This window comes from Amborella trichopoda, chromosome 9 (genome assembly GCF_054954075.1).
Source record: "Amborella trichopoda isolate Santa Cruz 75 chromosome 9, AtrichopodaSantaCruz75HAP2 v2.0, whole genome shotgun sequence".
Classification (NCBI taxonomy): Eukaryota; Viridiplantae; Streptophyta; class Magnoliopsida; order Amborellales; family Amborellaceae; genus Amborella; species Amborella trichopoda.
Window position 1 is genome coordinate 56,300,594 of NC_142344.1, and position 26,061 is coordinate 56,326,654.

The 26,061-nt window shown below is 37.2% G+C and overlaps 2 protein-coding genes across 6 annotated transcripts; both read right to left on the minus strand.

The window, feature by feature from the left end:
• Positions 1 to 2,874: 2,874 nt before the first annotated feature.
• On the minus strand, positions 2,875 to 16,903 carry LOC18447737 (DNA-directed RNA polymerases II, IV and V subunit 6A). 5 transcript variants are annotated; one of them, XM_011630054.3, is made up of 6 exons: positions 16,756 to 16,903; positions 5,662 to 5,695; positions 5,167 to 5,342; positions 4,028 to 4,079; positions 3,735 to 3,790; positions 2,875 to 3,432 (listed from the first exon to the last, which is right to left on the minus strand). In XM_011630054.3, the coding sequence occupies exons 1-6, from the start codon at positions 16,788 to 16,790 to the stop codon at positions 3,363 to 3,365; spliced, it is 423 nt and encodes a 140-aa protein (XP_011628356.1). In that variant the 5' UTR covers positions 16,791 to 16,903; the 3' UTR covers positions 2,875 to 3,362. The 5 variants fall into 5 exon arrangements, with proteins under 5 accessions (XP_011628356.1, XP_088704454.1, XP_088704455.1 ...); XM_088848328.1 differs by having other exon boundaries at positions 3,735 to 3,802; XM_088848329.1 differs by having other exon boundaries at positions 3,735 to 3,802; positions 5,662 to 5,968.
• A 4,314-nt stretch (positions 16,904 to 21,217) lies between these two features.
• LOC18447736 (GRAS family transcription factor) lies at positions 21,218 to 25,073 on the minus strand. The gene has a single exon (XM_006857823.4). The coding sequence runs from the start codon at positions 23,640 to 23,642 to the stop codon at positions 21,612 to 21,614; it is 2,031 nt and encodes a 676-aa protein (XP_006857885.1). The 5' UTR covers positions 23,643 to 25,073; the 3' UTR covers positions 21,218 to 21,611.
• Between the last annotated feature and the right edge of the window lie 988 nt (positions 25,074 to 26,061).

Below are 26,061 nucleotides of genomic sequence, written 5' to 3' on the forward strand. Positions count from 1 at the left end.
ACACCAGCTTTGGCAAAGACATAGCAAATACGCTACCAAGAAATTGGTTTGCTTGTGCGGTTTGGAAAACGGATATCTTCCATTAGACACTTGTTCTCGGCCTACTGTCGAGTTCTAGTCGGCAATGGTTCAAAAACCCAGTTCTGGCATGCTAAGTGGCTAGGTGATAACCCTTTAAAATCCTAGTACCCTGACTTGTTTCTTAAATGCATCCCTAAAAACCTTCTCATTAGCGGCGTATCAGAAAGATAAGCGGAGAATATCACTTGAAATTTGATCCTCTCTTCAAGAAGGGAACAACAATATCTTCAACTTATGTCTAGGTTTTATTATCTGTGCCTCTCGCATTGCAAGGATGACAAGGTCATTTAGGAGCTGGAGGTGTTTTCACAATTAAATCCCTCTACAATATCCTGTGGTTGGACAGATTCATTCCTGCTAACAACTCTTCCATGAAGGTGTGGTCCTGCAAAGCCCCTTTCAGGGTGAGAGCGTTTCTGTGGCTGGTTAGTTGGGGGTCGTATCCTCACCATGGATCAACTTTGGATTAGGGGGGATTCCAATTGTCAATGTCTGCATATTTTGTAAGCAGGATAGTGAGTAAGTGGATCACCTCTTTCTACACTGCCCTTTACTGAAATAAATTTGAGCCTGGCTTCTACTCAAAAGTAATTGCCATTGTGTGATGCCTAGAGAAACGCTCGATGCTTGGAAAGAAAGGCTAGACAGTTTGACCTCATTGTCGCCTTTATTCTTTAAAAATGGGCCCAAGCACACGTATCCTTCAAGCACATCTCGAAAGAGTTTTTCGATTCCAACTTTCATATGCTCTTGACCTTGAAGAAAAAGAAATTTGCGAAGGACAGCAGGTGCTTTCCCCCCATCTCCAGGCTTCAAACTTAACTTTGATGGCAGTGTCAAGGACAAGGGGAGGTTTGCTAGCTATGGGGGCCTGCTCCAGGATTGTTCTGGTAACATGATATGGTCCTTTCATGGGACATTGCCACCAAGTTCTGCAAATGAGGCCGAGTTTTGGCCTCTCTACCATGGAACCAGTAAACTTAACGACTCTTTTAAGAAGATCGTCATTGAAGGAGATTCTCTTAATGTTATCAACTGGTGCAGGAACCCGCCTCTACCCCTTGGCAATGAATAAAAGCTTGGCAATGAATAAAAGCTTACGTGGGACCGAATAGATAAAAGCTTATGTGGGAAGGAAGTATCTTTTATTCATGTCCATAGGGAAAGGAATGGAAGTGCCAAAACTTCTTACCTACTTCTTGATTTTATCCTCTTATTGTACATCACATCTTGCCATCTGGTTTTATGTTTAATGGAAAGCTTGTGTTAATGTTTAAAAAATAAAAAATAAAATAAAATCTTACCTACAATTCAGTAAATGAAATACGATACCAGGGTTATTTGAGCAAATATAAAAGACTGGGAAAAATAAGGGAAACCCGAAATACTATGAAAAAATGAGGATTGGTATTTAGATAAAACCCAACTTTTATATTCTACCCCTTTATGTAAATTCATAAATTTTAGTGCTCAAAATTTGTTTATGCACTAGGCCATTTCATGGGTAAGGTTTAGAAGCACCTAGGCACACCTGTTCGTCCACCTTTCCCTTTTAAAATAATGGTACATGGATTTTATATCCAAAACCTATAGCGCTCTCTCTGAGCAATCTTATAGGGTGGGGTTTGTATAAGGTTGAGGAAGGTGTACCTCTAAATATTGGTCAAAAAAAAAAAAAACAGTGTACCTCTAAATGGTACGAAAGATAATTTTTCAACGGCAAATATCCTTGTGATGGACTAAATATTTGTTTTCATCTGTAATTATAAAATTTAAAGTTTAAAAAAATGGTATAAATTGAACATTATCTACAAACACTTCGAAAATATAAAAAATTGACAGCCCATACAATGCATTACAATATGCACTACTTCCCATACTTGAATTTTTTTTTTTAACGTCTACATGTCTTGATGTTGAGATGATAGATTTGAGTGTTTTTCAACATCAAAAGAACCTCTTCTAATGAGTTTTTGATGCGCACCTCAATTTTGATTCTTTAGGGCCTCAACGTTATATAGACTTTTTACAATGTTCAATAATATCCCTCACCGGATCTTATAATTTTAAATTAACCTCGGTAAATTACCTAAAATTGAGATCCACTTTTTGAAATAAGTGCAATATTTTGGATAGTAGAAAACAACTCCAAAGATTTAGTAAACCTGCTCAGCCAACGTGTTAACCCTTATCCACATGTATGTTAGGACTGAGGACTCCCCCAAAATACAAATGAAAGAAGAGAAGACCCATTAGCTCTGAAATCCAAGCCACACATACATCTACAAGATGGATATTGAAAAATGGTCTGTCCCATCGAAGTTTCATATTGACATTTTTAGAAGTATATCCAAAAATATAGATTTTCATTTTTAATTTTTTTTTTCAAATTTGTACCCATCATGGTTGAGATTTTCATTCCCCAAAATTTGAATCCAAAATCTCTCTAAAATAGATTTTGGAGAGAGACCACATTTACATAGATGAGTCGGCCGACTCAGAAACCTTATCCTTTCCTATTTTCTATGAGCACCTTGTGCGTTGCAAGGTTGGAGTGTCTAAAAGGAATTTGATTATTTCCTTTCTTAGACCCTATGCAAGTTGAGACTTAGAGAGAAAGTGTGTCAGCTAACAAATTTCGGAGACAGAGCTTTATCACCCAAATAATTTCACATAGAGTGAGAGAGAGCTTTATCAGCTAACAAACTTCAGAGAGTGTGTGTTTTATCAGCTAACAAACTTCAGAGACAGTGTGTAAGTTATATCAGTTAACAAACTCACGGTGAAAACAGATTTATCCGCTAACAAACTTCAGAAATTGTGTTGTATCAGTTACAAACTTCACGGGGAGAGCTTTATCAGCTAACAGAGAGAGGGAGTGAGAGCTTTATCAGCTAACAAACTTCAGAGACTGTGCGTGTATTTTATCAGTTGCCAAAGTTCAGAGAGAGAGTGTCTTACCAGCCAACAAACATCCACACTTCTGAGGTCCACCAAATTGTGTGGGCTATAGTTCCCAAAAGATGGATCTTATATACAAGGTAGAGATACTGGTTTTAGAGAGGGCACTTTGAGATAGTTTCTATATCAGCTACTACATGACTTCGAGATAGTTTCTATATCAGCTACTAAATGACTTCGAGATAGTTTCTATATCAGCTACTACATGTTTTTTTGAAACTATATCAGCTACTACATGTTCAGTCTCAAACCGCATCAGAAATGATATCAACGACACGAATTTTACAGTTCCAAACCAAAAACTGACCATGGATTTTCCACTAATCACCCCCAACTTGTCGTTTCCACGAGTCCTCGACAATAAGCTCATCCACCCCCCAATCTTCATAGCTGCCATAAGTTGGAAGGTGATTCAAATGTTATGAAACAGAGTGTTTATTCTCAATGGAGATGGAAGACAAGATCTTGATAAAAATAATAAAACGAACAAAAGGGTAGGTCTATATGTGTATGCGTGTGTGAGAGAGAGAGAGATGTGAGACAGAAGGCCAGTAACTTGACAAAAACAATAGAAAACAATAGGGTAGTTCAAAGGGAGACTGATTCTCACTGGGACATGGAAGGCGAGAACTTAATAAAAACAATAACAGAAGGTTCGATATATGTGAGACAGAGAGAGAGAGAGAGAGAACCTTCCATCAGGTAGGTAGCGGCGGATGGTGAAAGGAATTTTCCGCTCCCGAAGCTCCTTCATAGCAATCTTACATCACAAAAATTGTAACGAATGTTTTTTATTGCTAGTCTTTTGTCAGAAATTTTAGACATGTTCTCAATCTCATCCAAAAGTAGCAGTTTCGCTACCATTCAAGAGTTGTTCAAGTAATTTCATACGCACTAACAATATTCATTTCCATAATCACCTCAATAGTCAAAGGTGCTGTCCTCTTAAATGACATAATGAAAGAGATAGTTAAAGAGAGCTTACCTCCAATGGATCTGTCTCGCCTTCCAATTCGACCATAACAGGAGCATTCATGCTGCAAAACAATGGAAAAACCATTGAGTGTTTTGCTAGAAAAGAATCAATGCTTGAAGACAAATTTCAGGCGATCCAAACTGAACTAGGGAGAATCCCAGACAAAAAGGAAAAGGAAAATTTACAGAAAAATCCCATTATATTTTTGGAATTTAAACACACAATATATGCTCAAGTCCCTTTTTTTGAGAGCATATGGTGTATTTTTTAATTATTTTCTTATACATCGGTTAAGCTCAAATTTGGGGCATTCATATTTCTCAACATTACACACCAATACAAAATAGAAAAGAATAATTACCAAAACATCCCATAATCTTGTAGGGGTATTTTGCTGATTTATTATTTTTAAATATTTTTTCATGTGTGTGAAGATGAGAAGTATAAACACTCCAAATTTGAGCTTAATCAAATGCCAAGAGAAAGGAATAAAATTAAATCATATTATGCACCCTCAAGAAGCAAGAAGTAGGACTTCAGTCTAAATATGAAAGATAGGAGACTATTTTTAAATTTGAAAATAAAATGGGGTCATTATGAGAATTTTCCCAAATGAAAAAGATAACAGCAGAGTTGTAACTTACAGGTATGAAATCAGTATAGAAACACATGAAAAGGATGAATTTTCCATATATTCAGTTGTTACCAAAGAAATGAAATACGTCAACAATTTATTTATGGTCATGTGAGAATGAATCAATTTAGCAGTGTCAAGGAACATGGATAGTCTTGGAACATGGATGGTGGTTGTGTTTGCAGCTTTGCTAAATGGTGGGTGAACTATTTTGGCTACAAATATTCTGTTACCCATTCTCCTAACAAACTAATCCTTTTTATAGCTAATATCTAAAGGGAATGCATCCACCAACCATTCTAAAAGATGGATAGCAGAGATAAAACATATTTCCTGCCAACAGATATTCCCCAAGGTTAGTTCATATCCACTTTCTTTTATTGAGAACAGATAATGGATACTAAAAAATGTGTGCCAGATAAAAATACACAGGCTGTTTATTTTATGCTCTTCCAAATTCTTAAAGATGAGGTGGATGAGCATAATAAATTTTACCACAAATTTAATCACCGACCTGATTTGGAGGGCACGTGTGCCCAAGATTCTTGCACGCTCATATTTTGTCATGTACTTTGATGTCTTCCGAGGCCTATCAGTACGTGGCTCCTCATCTTCTTTTGTTTCGGGTTCAGGGCCCACAAAAGCATCAGGATCTTCCTCATTATTCTCTACTTCTTCTTCTGCTCCCTCCTACACAAGAGCCACTAAATAGCTGAGAGTTTCCCTATTAAACGTTAAAAAGTGTATTTGATTGGTGGAAGAGGGGGCTGCCAACGCAGCCACTTCCACCAACTCCGGAAGCCGCAGCTTCCATGGGGTAGCATGAAAGTCGCAGCTTCCCCAAAACAAGGTATTTAACACTGTTTTGGAAGTGTGTGGAAGCAGCCAGTGTCTCACTTCCCGCGAAACAAATGAGGGAAGTGTTATTGTTGTGTGAACCACGGCTAGAAGCAGTAGCTTCCACAAAACAAATGCGCACAACAAGAAAGGAAAAGTTTTAAGCTCATACCTCAAGCTCGGGTTCTGGTGGTTCCTCCTCATATCTGTGACATGTTGGGCAAAGTGTCATGGTCAGATCAGAAGTACAAAATCAAAGAACAAATAAAAATAAAGCAAGGAAACGTATATATTTCAATCCACCAGAATCAGAACAAGGGATTAGTAGAGCACCATGCATATTCTTTAAAAAAAAAACTTGGGACCTAGTAGGAATGGAACACAAATATCACTTTGCTGCACCCCACCACGCTGACCAACTATGCCCTGGGCTTGTTCCTAAAAGAATGCCATGTATTGAATAATGCACGAACAATTTGCTGCAAGTGTCAAAATAAACAAAAACAATAAAAACAACAACAACAACAACATAGAAATGAAATGCCACTCCCCAATATTTTAAAGTGATGGTAACAGTTTGCCCCAGTTATGCAGCACTATAAGACTTCAGTGACAATGGATGGAATCATGAACCTTCAAGTTCCAATGCGCACTATGATATTGCTTAAAATATCCAATAGACAACCAAGGAATACAGAACAGGGGAAATGATGAACAGGTCCAATCCAAATACAAGATACTTCTTTCTGAAGTAGTGTTTCAAAACATAGACCCTGGTCAGGACTACCTAGGATCCATAGCCCAAGTGAGATGGGTCAACTGGGAAATATCTTGTAGTACTCTGCCAGGTCTAATCAAGAAAAAGCATTTGTCAGGTCAAGGAGCGTGAGACTCGCATGTCTCTGCTCTTTACACAGGACTAGCAGGGTCCTGAGGTGAGTTGACTTCAGTGACACCCAAGTCAACTCAACAAGTTTTAAAACACAGTTCTGAATTATACCGACCTATCTAAATCTCATTGCAACAAAGAAATAGGCCACAAATTTTAGTATGAAAGTAAACCGGGACTTTCAAAGCTAAAAATTAGTGAAAAGCAGGAATAAGTGAAAAATGCAATGCCTGATATAGGGATTTCCCTTGATTTCGGCCACAGGTGATGTATGATCATCCATAAAAAGACACAAGTACAGAATGCAAATCCCTTTCAATATGACAATCAATCACTTAGTTGGAGATCAGTTGCTAAAAGGTTCAGGACAACGATTAGTTTCAATGGGGTATCATATATAGTTACTTGAAATGGATACAAGTATGATTTCAGCCAAAAAGTACACAAAAGAGCAAAAGTTTTAGGGGTCCACACATCTCTTTCTTCTTTTTTCTTATTTTTAGTTCAGTTCACCATCTTGCCTCTTCACTTAGCCTGTGCTTCCCATTAAAGTCCCCTATTTCAATACATTATGTTGGTAATCAGCAAAGAAAAAAGGAGGAAAAGGAAGGCTTCAACATCCTCTTTCTTGCAACAAAGATATTTCCTTTCAATGCCTTCACAAGCTTCTTCAACAATGTCAACACCTCCAATTCGAATAATCCATACTATTACCATCACATGGCATACAGCCCCCTCATCTCAACCTTTTCCACGGGGACTACATCAGGAACCTTGCAATGAATAAATAGACATTCTGATGCTTCTGCATCTTCTCTACACCGACCATAGTGGTATGAAAACCAGTGCCTGATGCTTATATATATATATATATATATATATATATATATATATATATATATATATATATATATATATATATATATGTGATCCTTGTCTTTAATGGCCAACACGAACAAGAATCCAAAACGCTGTTGCCTCTTCAACCCATAATGGGGATCTTGAACCAATATCCCCGACACCAATTAAAAGGATGAGGGGAAGAAGGGTTTCCATGGCACTTCAAACATAGTCCAGACCAACAACTTTTATTGCAAGACCGCACAAGATAGAAAAAACATTTTTCCATGGCACTTCAAACATGTACAGAGGAAAATATGTCAGAAGTAATGCCAATGTATCGTTTTCTTAAAATAACTTGAGCATTGGATTCAACAAAGGCATCCCTGAGGGACTCTATGGTTGTACTGGGAGGCTTGTCACCCTTGCGGCAATGAGAGGATGCCATCTTAGAAGTGATGAGTGTGCTGTTGGTGCACCTTTTTTTTTTTTTTTTCTTTTGATCAATAGGAGCTTGTTGAGAATATCCAGAAAGGGTATGGCAATCACCAGAGAATCAAATATATCCAGGAATAGAATTTTCAAAAGAATTTAGTTATTACTTCACTTAATTAATTTGGCAATCTTATATGGACAAATTCCCCATTTGATTCGTCTTGTCTTTAACCATTCAAGTTTTTAAGCTTAAGCATAAATGCAATGCAACCCAATGATGCTTACACGTGGATGTAAGCTTACAGGTGGGCTGTACTAAATTTACAGTGGCTTGCCATCTGAATTCGAACCTGACCATCGCAAGTATGACAATAACACACTTGAGTGGGTATTCTCACATTTCAGTACTCAGTTTCTGAAGTAATTGAAGATCTGAATCTAAAGCATTTGATTTCCTCTAATAGATACAAGCTTGATCAACAAAAAGCGAAATGATCTAGAATTCTCGAGTACAACCGAACACCTCAAGGAGCACTAGCTCAATTCTATAGTGCAAGAGCAGCAACCTGGTCATCCTTAAAGAAGTCAATCCATCCAATAAGTGGATTCTAGAGTAAGAAGTCAGAGTGGTTGCAAAAGATAACTTGATAAGACATTGACCAGGTTGCATGAATTCCTATGAAGTACAAGACCAAGCCCAAAACCTAGGTTATAGAAAACAAAGCTAAAGCCACACCAGTTCCAAAGCCCAAGAAAGCAGTTGATTCAACACGATTCATAGTACACAAAACTCCGATGATAAAGACCTAGCTTAAAGAAGTGAAGATGGGGTAAAAAATAATTGTTCTCCAAATCAAATTAGCTCATACCTTTATGGTAAAATAAAGTTATCATCTACTAGTTATTTTGATTCTGAATCAAATCAAACTCAATTGGGTGCAAGCAATGTGTTACCAATAGTTATGCATAAGATGTCATGTACTATTACAACCTATTACAATTAAAAAAAAATAGTTTTTTATTTATTTATATCCCTTCTATAAATGGGTCTGGTTTCTGCATAACTGTTGTTGTAGCCCAGGCGACTACAGCCGCACCTCAAAATCCATCGGATGTTGAAATGAATGATGCAGTTAAGCTCCTGGAATGGACAGCCCAGATCAGATGCTACGAGGAGAGTGAATATGGAGCATTTCCAGGGGCTCCAAATCCTTTTGTTTTCAGGATCTTGATCTTGAAGATCGAGAGAATGGACTTGCACAGCTTGGTCACCAATGCATAAAAACATGGGTTTTTAAGCCGTGGTTTTGGTTGCTTGAAAGAGGGAAGGAAGGATCGAATTCGAAATGAATACATCCGAAGGAACTTAGGGGTAGCGCCAATAAGCAATAAGATGAGGGAAAGTAGACTTAGGTGGTATGGCCATGTGCAACATCGATCTAGAACACTAGTTAGGAGGGTGGTTCAAGTGTAAAGCTCAAAAAGTGCAAGGAGAAGGCCAAAAGGTCATGGATAGAAGTAATGAGAAGAGATCTGGTGACTTATGGTCTGACTAGTATGGCCTTTGATAAAGCCGAATGATCGAACAGGATCCGTGTAGCTGGCCCCAAATAATTAACATACGGGTCGGATGATGATGATGATGATGATGATTGTGGTGGTGGTTGTGGTTGCCTAAATTACAAGTGGTTGCACGAGGGCATATAACATTATACTAAGCATTGTAACTTAGTATATATATAACATCCATTAGTATCAATGTGCATTTGCATCTAACTTGATCAGTAACATGCACAGTTTTCACTTCATCATCATCGTCGTCAAAGCCTTTTCCCAACTAATTGAGGTCGGCTACATTTATCCCGGTCTGCCATTCTGCTCTATTAAGGGTCATACCCTTAGTGAGGCTATAAGTGCCCATATCTTTTCCCACTACTTCCAATCATGTCCTTTTGGGCCTATCCCTTGCCCTTTTTTAGCCTTCCACTTGAACCAACTCATACCTCCTAACATGTGTTGTATGGGGTCTGCGCCACACATGACCAACCCACCGAAGTCTATTCTCTCTCATCTTATCGCCTATTGGTGCGACACCTAAATTTCCTTCATAAACATTTAAATTTAATGTAAAAGATGCAAGATACAGGCAACATTCCTCTATCGTTATCAATGCATGATTGTCAGGTGCCCAACACTTACACCTAAGACATATCAAATGCCATTCCTCAAATTCAATGCCTATAGACCAAATTGTTGTTCACACAGCAAGCGATAAAACTTAAAATAACAATTTTTATATCTAATAGTGCATCACAGCATATTCCTCTAAGTTGATATACCATTGTTGAAGATATCCAATGAAATAAGAACCCTCCCCATTAGCCTTCAATGTCACTCTATCTCAATGCAATTAGGTAGTGAGCAACCTCTAATAAGCTACAGATTTTGGTATATCCTATCATATCGAAAGCATACGTTCTTTCTCTATCAATCATAAGCACGTTATATATCCCCCAATGTAGATGTCTTTCAAGTTTGGCACCCAATCACTTACTCTCTCCTTAATGCCTAAAGATCATATTCCATTGTTTTGTAGTTTGTCTCAACACTGAGAAAGCTTCTACCACAGGATATACGGTGCTTAGGATTATCAAGGTTTTAAAATAACACAAGTCAACTAAGGACTCACCTGAATCCACTTGACCTGAAAGCATGCAGTGTCTTGCTATACAAATTTAAGACTCACAAGAGTTTAATATTATTTTCTGAAAAAAACCCAGACAAGTCGCGTTGATAATATTGGGACAAAGCGTTGTCCCGACCCAACCTTGAGAATCATAAAAGAATGAAATAATGGCATATGCATCACATTGGATACATGAAGGGCTCTGAATTCACGGAGAGAAGTTGCATAATGTTGTGCTACACAGTTAGAAAGCAACATCAAAGTCCATGTGCCTCGGTTATGTATTTTTCAGGTTGAGGTAAATCCCGAGAAACTAGTAAGCCAAATTACAACAACCAAAGGAGAAACCTCCAAGTTTCATTGGCTGCCTTTTCACGTGTAACATTTGTGGTTGAGGTAAATCCCAAGAAACTAGTAAGCCACATTACAACTACCAAAGGAGAAACCTCCAAGTTTCATTGGCTGCCTTTTCATGGGTGACATTTGTTTCTCTCTCAAAATAAGAACACCGTGCAAAGTAATATAAAAAACAATAAGGCCCCAATGCTTGCCACATGTGACCAACAGGCAGCAGTTGCTTAATAAACACTAAATTTGATAAACAAATCCTAAGCCAATTTCGCCTCTTCAAAGCTACAACATAAAGAGTAGGATGTTATTAACAATTTCACAACTCAAAGGTACTCCTTGCAATATTAACACAATCGATCAAACCAAAAACACTTTGCCATTGCCAACCATCAACAAACCACTCTGATTAAGGAAATCCCCAAACGAACTCTTTTTTTTTCCTTTTTTTTTTTTGAATAAGTGTTTTTTTTTTTTTTAATAAGGGGACTTAGTATCCCTAAATCACCATATACACCAAAACAAAGACGCAAATGAAATGCCACCCCATATCCCTACAGTAAATCATTCCCCATGAGCTCCATAACATATAGAAGCAGCATCGCCATCTATACCATAGTTACTGGATTTTTTTCTTTTGGGGGGTTGAATATTACTGGATCTTTGAACTAAGGAGGCACTCTGACACCCTGAACAGGGTTTTGCAATTTGGGAGCAGAAACTTGTTGACAATGAACTCCCAAGCTTGTGGGAATGTGTTCCCTGTTTTCTTGGATTCCTTCTAAAGTTGTCAAGGAAGAACCCCACATTTCCTCCAGCACACTCCATAGTGGGAACCACAAAATGGATCACAAGCTAAACTTTGGGTTTTTAAAGAAGGGGGAACACTCACATTCTAAACCAAATGCAGAAGAGAACTCAAGCATCAAAAGCCTTCAACTATTTTTTGCAATTGATTCAAAAGAGAACTCCAGTAACAAAAGACCAAGCTAACATGACTACTGCGTACCAAAAACAATTTCAAGTATTTATATATTTGTAATATTCTTTTTTTTATAATTATATATTTGTAATATTTATTGCATAAGAACTACATGGTGCTCCCTAGCGAAGCCGCTTCTAGCAAACAGCAATCCCGTGCTCACAATCCAGCTCCCATAAACAACATTAATGTCTCCAAATCCCAAATCACCTCTAAACCAACCTCTTGCATCTTTTCTGCATAGCTCCATTTCCAGACGTGTCATTGTTGCAGACAGTAATATTGTCTATAAACTCAATATTATGCCTTCTGACTTCTTAGATAAGTCAATAGTTCACTACAAGTCCTAAAAAGTGAATCATAACATTTACAAATTGTAATCTATAGTGTAAAGAGAGCATAAAAACCAAGTAACATGTAGTGATGGTTTCCCCACGAACCAGTGCAAGCAATAGATAAAGGGTCAAAAGCTGGCCTTCGATACACATTTTGTTTTTGTTTTTATCATTTACTCAAAATCTAAATTTTCATTTCTATAACACAAAAAACAAAATAACATTCATAGATTGAGGTGCAATGAATGTTGATCACATCACCCAACAAAAATATAGCACACTGCAGTGAACCTATAAAGACATAAGCTTCTCACAATCTCAGTTAAATAGAACCCTTCATGCATGGAACTCTCCCTCTCTCTCCCACACGCACTACTTCATAAAATCTCACACACCTCCTACAACCCACGAATTTCAAAAGTTCACTATCAGTGCTTTCTACATTTCAAGAGAAGAACCTTTCCTTCCTATTCTTCCACCAACTCCCTACCAAGCCTATCCCAACCATTTATTCATTCAACTGTAAAGTGTGAATTGCTATGCATGGTTTGCGCTATACAGTGGAACGAAAAGGGAAATGTGGAGAGGGGAGGGCTGTAGGCCCATTGGGTATTACATGTTACTTACAAAACTCTCTCCTTCCATGTTACGTACATGAAGCATGAGAATGGAGCTGATTGGGTTTAGCTGCCATCTGCCGATCATCCTGACGTCATCCAAGATGTATTCAAATCTAAAGAAAACAAGGAAACACCACTAGCCCAAGGGAAATACTGCTGGACTTGAACTTCAAAGAACCAGTTGGCAAGTAACACAGCTATTGGAAGCTTGAGAAAATCAAGCTCGAGAAGAATGATTTCATTGCTCACCGCCATCCACTAATCAATAAGTGAAAGACTGGATATGGAAGGAGCACACAACATCATAGATGCAAATCTAATCTCTTATCTCTATAGAGTGGATTAGAAAAAGAGTCAAGATGCTCGAGATTTCATTACACCAACTCATTTCCAGTAAAGGAAATCACAATATCCCCACCAACAATGTGGATAAAATAAACGTAGAAATAGCAACAAAGAGTTCTCTGCTTTCAACTTGAGATTACAAATGCTATTGTTTGAAATAAATTCCAAAGCAGCATCCAATGTTTAAACGAGCCACTCTAAAGCAATATTATCAACCACATTTCATCAAATACAAATCATGATGTGATAGAATATAAACCAGTTACCTAAAAGTTGCATTGCATCTAGAACCATCTAGGGATAGAACATTTAACGGGTAGGGTAGTGTGTCCACCTCCCAAAATCCATCTTGGAGATGGATTAAGAATTCAGAACTTTACAAGTCCATCATCTTGCCGACCACGATCATAAATCTCAAGAAAAATTTATCTGCCTTCTAGGGTACTACACATTTTTTTATATAAATTATCTGCCTGCTGCAGCAACATTGCGATATTCTGGCCAGGTACTCAGAACCCAGCTTCTACGTTCTTAATAATAAAATTAAGCTATGCAAATAACAAATAACTTCAAAGCAGAATCTACATTCTTCAAGAAAATGCCATGAAGACTATTAATACACATACTTTCTTAAGATATCTTAATTAAAATAGAAGGTCTATGAGATTCATTGCTGCTGCATCTCATATCAATACTCTTAGATCGAACTGAAGAGGCACAAAACATGAGGAAAATATGGAACTTAAATAGTGATAAAAAAAAGAGCCCAAGATTTCCTACGCCCACAGGAGTACACTATCCATCTACTCCCTCCAGCAAAACTTACACTAGGAATATCTTTTAATTCCCTATGTGCCTAAAACAAAGGGCATCCAAATATTGTACTAGAACCATCCAAATTTTTAAGGGAATGATTTAGATGTTCAGGAGCTCAAAATTGATTTTTTTTTTTTTTTTTTGAAAAACTTAATCTAGTTATAATTAGATGGATCCCAAAATTTCAAATAAAAAAAAAACTCCCAAGAAAATGTATAGAATGCTCCCGAGGGAGCATGGCATACGCGATAAAAAAAAATTACGATGATGTAATACAGTGCTATATAAATAACAAACAAATCATAAAACCATAATATCGCATCCTTTGACAAATGCATTGTAACACCATTCTATCCCATCTGCAAAATGCCTTTATTATTTGGCAAAACATTCTAGGACCTATTAAGCCAAACACCATCACATTTCCAAACACTCATATAAAGGACAAAATAAAAAACAACCACTAAAATGGGTTTTGACCAGAACTAAGGTCACGCAGTTCTAGACCACTATCAAAATGGGAAGTTTGGGAAAACTAGTGCCTGAGCATTCTAAATAGCTAGAATGCCTTTTTTTTCTTTTTTTTTTTTGGAATAACCTAAAACTGGTTGGCCTCAAGACCCTCAATCCTCTTCAAGAAGAATTCAACTGGTCAAGGTTTTCATCTCATATTCTGATGCCACTCATTCAAGCCCTTATTTTCCTCTAGAGCATATAGATGCCTTCAATGATCTTACTATTCCCTCAATATGTCCAAAACAGAAATATAGGAGTATTGGACACAGCTTCCAAAGCATCCAACCTTGTTTATGTCCGAAATACCAACAAATAACTTAGACAACAGCCACATTAAAAACAAAAAAAAAATTTACAAGACCCATGACACCTTGAACTAGTTCATAGAGGCACAGCTTTGCAACAATGGTTGGATAAAGTGCAACCAGAGCTGTATTCTCACAATGAATATGCTATGGTATAAACTGAAGTTCACTAGAATCTGGGCAGTAAATTTCCATTACTGATATCTTTTAATAGTATAAATTATGAGCATGGCTTTTATAGAATTACAAATTTGTTATTGAAACGTGTTATAAATAATGTAAACAAATAAATTAATACTCAATTGTGAAAATTTTGTCATGCTATCATTACAAGCCTGACAACTGCCAAAGCATAATATATAATATCATCATCATCATCATCATCATCAAGTGAGCCTTATCCCAACTATTTGGGGATAATATAATCCAAAACATAATATATAATATACCAATAAAAAATAATAATATATGATATATAAGTACCAAATCCACCTATTGTTTTCCCTCAACTAGAAGTGTCCTCTATAGGGCCACAAAAACTGCCTCATGCAAACTATCAAATTATTGATTTCCTTCAAGCCAACTTCCAAAACAACCTTACATCCACACATTTGCAAACATCCCACCAATTAGACATCCTTGTATTCAGTATTTGGATTTAATGCCCACAAATAATCCTTCTTCAATCACTGAATATAATTCATCACTGAACTCGGAACGTAAAGAAGAAGAAAAGCAAATGGCAATAGCTAATGTTCACGACAATTACAATCCCTTCTAAAACTTCTTTCCTAGCAAAAACCACCTTATGACCTCAACTACCAGGCCCGGTAAGTTGAAGACAACTTCAAAACTGGTCAAACAATATGTAAGAAAATACAAATTCATCACCAATATTCACTTCCTGCATGTCATTCCACGACTGACAGCCTCTCCTAATGCACATTTCAAACCCCTGAAATCAACTTCCCCAAATCCTATAGGATGAGGCCTCGCCAGATAATCTTGTATCATTGACATATTGCAAAAGATGTGTATTCTTTATTCTACCAAAATTGAAGCTTATGGATCTAGGCAACAGATTCCCAACACATAAGATGACTGCCGAAGTCTTTAATCAACACCAAGCCAGAACAGAGGGGTATAATACTCTCTATAGTCCACAAGAGGTATAGATAAATTTTCAGCTCAGACATGTGTATGGTTCAATGACAAAGGGCAGAGATGCATCCTAACATTCACGAAATTCATCAAATAATCTCATTTTATGGATACAAATACTCAAAATAGAAGTAAAACCACTAAAATGAAATTTCACATACTACAAAACAGTTACAAACACGATAGAAGTGAACAGATACATGAGCTAATGACACAACTCCTCATTAAATAGTTTAAATACATTATGCATCTGCATTGTTTTAGGAGAAATACAATAAAATGATGAACACTAAATATAATTTTTCAAAAAAGGCAATGAGTCTAGGAGTGAGCAACCAACAAATCCACACATAGCTAATTTGTCGAGGATTTTCTCAACAATTAATAGAATCTTTCCCTTATCTTGATTTCGATACAGTCAAAATCTGAAGTGTTTTCCATTTGTTACAATTTTCTTGCTTAACATTATAAATTCACAAGTTCACTATACATCTCTCATGATTTTCCTTTTTACTTGTTCCCTTTTCTTTTGTTGAAATTCTTCATTGTAACCTAAATAATTTCTTTGAATCATATCTAAAGAAAAAACAAACTGCCAATGTCCTCAGGTGTAACTACAAAGATACATTTCTTCTGAAACCTCCCTCCCTCCCTGTGGTACTCAGTATTTGTGCCTGAAAGTACTTGTAAAAAGCAAATGCAATTCCAACGGGGGAAAACAAAAAAAACAACTTGATTCACAAAGTCTCCATAACAGAAAACAGGAAACAAAAAACACTCAATCAAAACAGTTGTCATGGAGTGAATCCCATCACAGTTTCCATACCTAATACAAAGAAGATACAATAATGACCAACCGTCAAGCATTAAACCATAATTTTCCCACCATGCATCACTCATCAAGGCCAGAAGTTGAAAGGTAAGAAATGGTGAAAATCCAAAAAAGAGAACGTAAAAAACAATGTAAATTAACTGAACATAAACATACCCCATATCCATTTCATTGTAGTCGTCATCCGCCATTACTGAAGCAGCAAAACGAAACCCGTCAAATGTTAGGGCGTCGAAGAATTAGGGTTTTCGTGTAGAGTTTTTTTTTGTGTAGAGAGAATTACCAGAGCCAGAAACCCCAAAACAGGGAGCTAGATAGTGCGAAGCGAAATATATATGGGGCGTCCTTTTATATTTATAGGTGAGAAATTGCAGTTTGTGAGGAGAGGGCATATACTATGTTTCCGAGGGAGCGTACTGTGCATCTCCTCCTTCGTTCAAAGCACCTCCTTACAAGAATTTTATTAGTCTACAATTTTGAAAAACAAAATAAATTACTGGGTCATTATTTTTTAAAGAAAAAAAAAATTGAATTTTCAGTTTTGTGACACTTAGCCCTTTAAAAATTAAATGCTCTATTCAATCTTGAGGTATATATTTTTTTTAGTACATAGATAGTTTACTTAAAAAAAAAAAAAATCTGCCGAGATTATTCTTTGAGTTGTAAAGGTTACGTCTCCAAATTTTGTGATCCAAAAAAAATCCGTTGCATGTATTTTTCTCCAAAAAAAATTCGTTATATGTATTTTACCCAATGGAGGAAAAGGATAGTATCCTTCCGCAATATGTTTGATATGTTCCGGTGGAAGCAAGCATAATATTTCAACTTTTTTCTAGCTAATATTTTCTTCAATAATTCTAACAGTGTAAGCATTTCAATATTGAAACCACATTTTGTAATAATTATTTCAATGTTGAAACTACATTACTCAACGCTATTTGACGGTAGGCTCTAATTTGATTGTTTAGAGCCTAGGCTCTATACAAACCGCACCCTATACATAAAGCATCATCCTTCACCTCCAAATGTGGTTAGAAAATGCAATTATGGAGTTGAAAACCTAAATGATGGCCTAAAGATCTTATCTTCACTCCTAATTATGAAATCTAATTCCAAAATAGTGGGCCATATAACGTTTCACATGATGTATACTTTTTTGGACTTAACAACCTTTTTTTTATATATATATATATTCATACATCTCGAGGCTGTAAAAGAACCTTTTTCGGTGGATTTTGAAGTGTTCTTTGCCTTTATAGTATAAGATTAACACCTTATGTAAATATTTTCTTTTGATAAATTTATTGTGCTTTAAATGTCGCCCAATAAGTTTATCTCACTATTAAAATTCATTCCAACACAATAACAGTTCCTTATAGAATTTATTGTGAGACTTAGCTTTGGCTATCTACTCATAGCCTTATGGGCCAGTTTTTTTGATTCATTGCTCATTTTTTAAGATTGGAAATGTTAGCTAATAACCATGGTTGTGGTCCAGGAGACTATAATGACACCTCAAAATTCCATTCTTTTGATGGTTACAAATTTATTTTTTTGACCTCCATGATCAAGATATTGAAAAAAAATGTAATTATAGCTCTAAAAAAGCTCCATATCGATAGTTTTCACAAATTTGGATTGTCAATTTCAACAAATCACCATAATCGTCGAAACGTTTTTCTAATTAATTGGGGTTGCCACACGAATCCTGATCTATCAATTAACTCTATTGAAATAATTAGACCGCCACAGTTCAGGAGCTCTAATCATGCATAGTTAAATTTATGAATATATTTTGAAATCTTCAATCCATCAAAAGATGAACTTTTGAGGTGTAGTTGCACTAAGCCTGGCCACCATGGTAGGAGTGCTAAACAAGCAAATGCTTTTCCATATTTTTTTTATTTTTTTAAAAAAATCTATTAGGATCGGTCTGGCTGCGACCGTGTTGTTCCTCCATTTCTCTCTAGACATTTCCCCAACTCTCTCTATAAGATTGACTAAAGACGGTTTGAAATGACCATTCCTTAGGCGGTGGTCCATATGGGCTCATCGAGAGCCATATGGGCCCTATCCTTTAGCGAGAATGAAGTAAGAGACTTTATCATGAAGCTCGGCAATATTACTGCCAAGATCCCAGGCCATTCTCAATTTAAGTGTGTGAGAATGCGTTGCATATAATATTATGGCGTGCCCTGTAAGTATAGCGCAAGTACGCGTCAATAGAAAGCATGTGTATGAGTGATGATGTATTTTGTATTAGAGAATTCGGAGTAATGGAAGAGTTCCTTTGTCTAGTCCAATTTTGATGCATGCATATTTCTAACACTGCCAATGTCGGGTCTCGGGCCTGGGCCAAGGCCCATTTGCCCCCAATCCAAATTGGGCTCTGGCTAGGTTTGGCCCGGCTCATGCCAAACCTGTTGTCGAGCCTATAGCGAATTAGACTACAACTACGATTTTGCATACCTTTTTAGATTTTATGGAAAGGGAAAGTATAAAATGAGACTATTTATCTTTCATACAAGGTGGTGACATAAATATTGATCATTGGATTTGAAATTGGGTGGCTGCAATTATTCAATTGTCTAAACTCAAACTTCAAAAAAAAAAAAAAAAATCAAACTTTGTGACACATCCAAGCCATCAAATTTCACATCATATGATTGTAAGGAATTGTGACGACCTTGTATCAAATGTAAATGATCTCATTGTATACAATCCCTTATAGAAAAATTATGCATTGCATTTTATTCAATCTTGTCCAAGGTCTGGACAGTTGATCATCATAACCATGCCTGATGACCTGCCAAAACACACTTACGATATCAATAATTCAGCATTTTGCGATTTTCAACTATTCCAACTCATGATTGTGTGTGTTTTGATAGACTTTTTGAAATTAAATCAAAAGGAATATAGTACGTTAAATAGTTTATTTCTCAGATACTTTTTGATAAGTTTGCAAAAAAAAATTAAAAAATTACAATTGCATAAACAGATTGAGACATTTACTACGTATCTCTCTTGACAAAACTTGTCAATTTTACTATTTCCATGCATAAATAATCCAGTCATTGCCTTGGTACAGGTTGGCTGAAACAGGATTCAGAAGAAATACAAAAATAAAACACAAACAGAAAAAGAAATGGGGTTTTCCCTATTGCTATCTTTAAGGCAATGTTTTTGATAAAAAAAACTCTCTCTAGCTGAGATGTTAAGAGCAAACACTCTATATTATACTAACAGAAACCTATCATGGTAAGGAGAAAATGATCAAGGCCTTCCATGCTTGTCTAACCAGTTCTAAGCATACAAACAAATCCTTAAAGTCCCGAACATCATCTCATTCAAAAATATCACAATCACCCTGAACCATCAAAATTCCACAAAATAATTACCTCACGCTCATCTCTAGCCACCATTTGTGAAATCGGGTAGCTGAAGGTGTACCATCGACGTCACTTGAAGTTCATGGAAAATTTTCTCATGGTTTTTCAGAGAAATGACACACCCCAATCATCAAGTTTTACATTTAAGGGGTCTTGGGGCTTTTGTAATCCAATGTACGAAAGGTAAAAGTTTGATTTATACAATAATCACATAAATAAAATATGATACATTTTGTAGCAAGAAAATATGATGAGAGATACAAAATCCGGACAAGCTGAGATTCAAATAAAGTTTAACGAACATGGGTTCAAATTTAATATTGAACAGCACAAAAGAAAAAAGAAACTCAAGTATTTTGTTTAAGCACACCTGAGTAAGTAACGGAAAATATACTATACTAGGATTAATCAGGTTATGAATGAATATTCGCATCTGAAAATATAAGCCCTTAATGTGAACCACCAAATGCTAAGAATCGAGAAAGTTGAGGAAATGGCAACATTGGTTCGTAATTTGAGATTTTTGAATATTTGAGGAATCTCTTGTCTATCTAGAATCAAAAGGTGGATCTTACAGCGGGTGATTAATTTCAACTCTTTTGGACATACCAATGCTTTGTGTCCATTAGTCTCACTACATCATGCAACATTGGTTTGTAATTTGAGATTTTTGAATATTTGAGGAAATGATGAACAAAGTCTCTTGTCTATCTAGAATCAAAAGGTGGATCTTACAGCAGATGATTAATTTCTACTCTTTTGGGCATACCAATGCTTTGTGTCCATTAGTCTCACTACATCATGCATACTCAAATGAATATGTGTGTGTGTGAGAGAGAGATAGAGAGGAACATAATTCCAACTGCAAAGAGAGAGAGAGAGAGAGGAACATAATTCCAACTGCAAAATCTCAAGCTTCTCAAGAAAACAAATGCATGCTCTATTGGACATACCAATGCTTTGTGTCCATTAATTAGTCTCACTACATCATGCAACATTGGTTTGCAATTTGAGATTTTTGAATATTTGAGGAAATGATGAACAAAGTCTCTTGTCTATCTAGAATCAAAAGGTGGATCTTACAGCAGATGATTAATTTCTACTCTTTTGGACAGACCAATGCTGTGTCCATTAGTCTCACTACATCATGCATACTCAAATGAATGTGTGTGTGTGTGTGAGAGAGAGAGAGAGAGGAAAATAATTTCAACTGCAAAGTCTCAAGCTTCTCAAGAAACCAAATCCATTAATAACCATAATCAATGGGATTATTACATGAGTATCATCAGTTCAAAGAAACATGATATGGTGAGGTGAGTAGTACCCCAACAACAAACAAAAAGAATATGACCTTCCTAAAAGAATAACAGTACCAGTGTATCATTCTCCATGTATCACCTGCACTATCAGCCAAAGCAAATATGTAAATAACAAACTGAGAAAAGAAGCAAAGAATTAAAGAATGGTTGCCAAGTCTGTGACATCTCGCTGCCGAAACAACCCTGTTCTTCTCCCCCTAAAAATCAGCAGCCAAAGAATCAAAGAATAGGCCTTAGCCTGGTATAAAAGAATAAATGAATCAAGAAGATGACTCTCTGTATGTATATCTTTCTTCTCACTCTATCCTTCTATCTCTCCACCTGGCTGGGAAAAGGAAGAGGAGGAGCCTGCAACATCAATGGGAGCCCATGAAGAAACTGTGAAGAGAGGCTGATCTAACCAACAAAGAGTTAGCCCTTCTTCCCCCTGTTTCACCACATTGTAGCTATCACAATCATACATCTTCAGTATCATTTGGCTCTGAAGTCTCTCTCTCTCCTCGACTCTCAAGCTTCGAAACCCAACTTCCTCCATCAATCTCTTCCATGTTTCGAAGCTCTCGTGTCTCTCAGTTCTCTCTCTACCTTCGCAAGCTACTATATTTCTGATCTCCCTAGCAAACATCTCCTCTACTTTGATCCTAGCTGGGCTATCCCTTGGGAAGCTCGCATCAATAGAGTCAAAAATTGCAGAGTAATACTTCAAAGTTCTTAAGAACCTCAATTCCCAATTTGGATCATTATGACTAGCCTCTTGCTCAGCTATGACCACCATTACAGGCCTTGTGCTCTGCATCAAACCCAGCAAATCCCTCAAAGCCCCAACATTATCATCATAGAGAACCGTATGCAGCTGCAAAATACAGTTCACTACTACACTCTCTCCCTCCTTGACATGAAGCATCCAAAGCCTCACATCCTCTAATTTATCAACAACTGCATGGAATTCAAACTTCAGGTTCATGGCCTCTGCAAATCCAGCTAGCCTCTCTCCCGTTTCTTGAAGTTCATGTTTCGATTCCCCTATTCCTGTGATCCTAACATGGCTCGGTGGGTTGGGCCTAGTAGCCAAGCTCTGAAACAATCCAGGCCATTGAAGACCTTGCTTTATGTCAAAGTCTATTATATGTACTTGGTCCTTCCCTTCAAAAGCTCGCAATATCATCTCATTTGCAGTGAAATGCATGAATTTTGGAATTGGGTTCATCTGGTTGAGAAGCCTAAAACCAATGGCAGAATCATCCTCTGAGAAATCAGATTGCAGAGGAAAGAGATGGAAGATATGGGGCCAGAGTTTGAAGACTCTGAGAGTGAGAGCCTCTGTGAAATAGGCCACAACCCTATGAATCGAGGTGCCCTCTGGTGAAGCAAGCTCCCCCAATCTAGAGAGAAACTGACTAATGAGAGTGAAATTCTTTGAAGTGATCGCCTCTGTGCATGAAACCAGTAAGCTCACTAGCTCAAGACCCTGTTCTCTCTCTAAATTTTCACTGCTCTCCGGAGCTTCTTCAGGTTGGTAGGGGACTGAGGTACCTTCACCTGTGTCCTTCTCTGGCGACTTGTTCTCTTCTTTATGAGTCAAGCTCTCTGTTTCTGAAGAACTCGAGCTTGTCTTTGATTTCTTCGGTTCTTCACTGGTTTCCCCATCCTTATTATCTCCCTTCTCCAATACCTCCGTGACAATAGACTCAACCCAAGCACTGGTCTTTGCTAATGGAAGAGGAGAGAGAATCGACTCAGGTTTAGTATAACTATAAACCCCTTCTTCTTCAATGGAAGGGGGCGAAAATGAAACCGGAGGATCAAAAGATTCAAAACCAGGGCTCAAACCAATTGATTCTGGCTTTACATTCTCAGAGAAGCAGAAATCATCATGACCCAATTGGCTCAAAGAAAGTTTCTCCTCTCCTCTAATCCTCTTGGCTCTACTTGTGCTAAAATCCTCAGCTGGGTTCTGATCGCAAAACCTTTTCAAGCTCTTTCCTCTCTCCCAAAACGTCTCTGAAACTTCAATCTTGTTATAGTCGGCTGCTTTTGGCCTGAAACCAGATGTGATAGGAGCTGGAATCCGAGCATTTCTTCTTAGAGAACAGGTGGTCGAGCTCTCTATTAACGGCTGGGATCTAGGAACTTCTTTTCTCGAGAAACTACAGGGTAAGTCTAGTCTCTGCGTACTCATTGAATTGGAGCTATGCTGTGATACATAAAGCTTGTCCTGTATTTGAAAGTGGCAAGATTGCTTTTGTTGGGTTTGGATGCTATGGAATTGCTCTCCTGAATCTGTCCTTAACCTATGCCTTGGAGACAACAGAGCAGAGCACCCGGCCAACATCCTCTGATCTTCTCCAGATCTTCGATTCTCGGACAAAACCCAATCCCTTTCCCCTTATTATCTCTGAAACTGAGACTATGGAAGTCCTATTTCCATGTATCAAGGATGGATTGAAATGTGCTTTCTGGAATCTTGGGTTTATCTGTGTCTTATGGTATGAATATGGAGAAATTTGCAGGTTTACTGTTTAAAAGACTGATGTGTACTATCTGAATTTTACTAGAATTCAAAGTTCAAATTTGGACCGAGTAAACTGATGGGTACTAACTGATTTTTACTAGATTTCAAAGATCGAAGTATCCAAAAAATAAAAGAAATTATCAAAAGGAGAGAAAACTGGGGAAAATGGTAGGGAGAAAAAGCCCAACAACAATAACAGACGGCCAGAAGTGTACTAAACAGGGGATTCCAAAGCATTCAGAAAGCAAAAGAGGGTAACACTTGGTAGCAGAAAAAGGAAGACATAGAAGAAAGAGAAAATGGCTATTTTCTATAGAAAAACACAGAGGAGATCGAAATTTCGGCTTTTAATTTGTGGGGATCTCTCTCTTGGAACCACAGAGGCTAAATAAGGAAAACCACAGTAAAATAGGAAAACACATTGTTTCGAAATTATCTCCATGACCAGAAAAGGAAAACGCAATGACTCGACCAGCACGCTCGAGAAGCAGTATATACTATCTAGAGAGAGGGAAAGTTGACATCAATGAACAGAATTAGGCCGGACGACTTACCTGAAAAGGCTTTCCAGTCACCCCATTGCCTGAAAACTATCGACCCAAAAGAACCCAACCCGCCGGCAACCGAGAATCAAGCGAGCTCTCAGGCCTGAAACCCACCTTTCCCTCTCTGGATACTCCATACCCGATATTACAAATACCATCTAAAGAGAGAGGAAAACCCAGAAATAAACAAGCTATGAAGGCACCTCCCAGAAGAGGGAAAGGAAATCAAAGCACCACAAAGAGGGAGAGTTCATTGCACAAAAAAAAACCCAAAACTCTAAGTAAGAGCCTTTTCAAAATTCAGCAATTTCTAGACCGTTGAAATGGATTTCCTGTTCTGGGTTTCTCCAATCTTCTTCTCTCTTCAATGTCAAAGACATGGGTGAGATTTTTACGCTTCTTTTTTTTTTTCCTGGAGTGATCAGAGACTGTGGGTTAGCGGTGGATTTGTGGCCGTTGGATTGGGAGTTTGAACGGTTGGTACAGTTTATAAATGTAGCCGTTGGGACGGGCAACGGTCATTATGACCGTTTGGGTGTACGGAAAGGGGCATTATGGGGAATAATTCGGTTCATGACCGTTGCCAACCCCGACGATACTGGCGGTGCCCACGAGTGGGAATCTCTCATGTGGGGAAGATGACTATCTTGCCCCTGGTCTTTTTTAATAATTCTAAAATGACGTCAGAAGATCGTACTAGACTAGGATCACATTATATAGTTACTCCCTCGTGGATCTTATTTATCTTCAAACGTTGCCATCTTTTATTTTATTTCATTTTGAATATTTTAAAGAGTAATGATCCTATGAGACTCTCCTACACTTATGTGTGTAGGATTTCAAAAGGATCACCATTAAATTTGACAGACATCATTATCACATGGGTGTGGGATTTGATTTTTCTAAAAATTTATGTCAAATTTAATGGTGATCTTTTGATATCCTACACACATGATTGTGGGAGGGTATCATAAGATCAATACTCTATTTTAAAAAGTGAAATATATCAAAATTCAACGAAGAGAATGGTTGACAATGGGCTAGTGGGCCCTAATCTGCCCGACACTAAAACAAAGTAGGGCATGGGCCATAGTAAGGGCTAGCCTAGGGTCAATCCCGACACGGTTCAGCTCTGCCCTCTTTTTTCCGTATGTTTTCTTTTATTTTTTCTTCATCTGTTTTTTACCCCGCTTAGCCATATAAGGATAAGGACCTTGGCCCGACCTATTGCCACCCTTACCAAGAGATGAATTTTATTTTGAGAAAGGTTTCTATACTTCCCCTACCATCCAACCGTCCAATTTTGATCAAGAGAGTCACTCACCATTTGATCTTAGATCCGACATCTCAAATTATTTTATTTTTATTATTTTTATACAAATTGTATGAATATGAAATTTGGTACACGTCATCTTCTCATTGGGGCGCACCTATAAAAAATATTAAAAATAAATTTTCAATAAAATATAATGACCAAAATACCCCTTAAAACTTTCAGGGATATTTTGGTTATTTTATTTTATTAAAAATATTTTTTGCCAATGTGAGTTTAATAGAGGATTGAATTTCGAAAATTTGGTGTCAAAATAGATTATAGAAAAAAATTAAAAATCAAATAGTGTAGAGAGGCGACATTCTGCTTGGGGCAATCTTCGCCCTCCATTTAGAATGGACGGTTGGATAAGGGGAAGTAT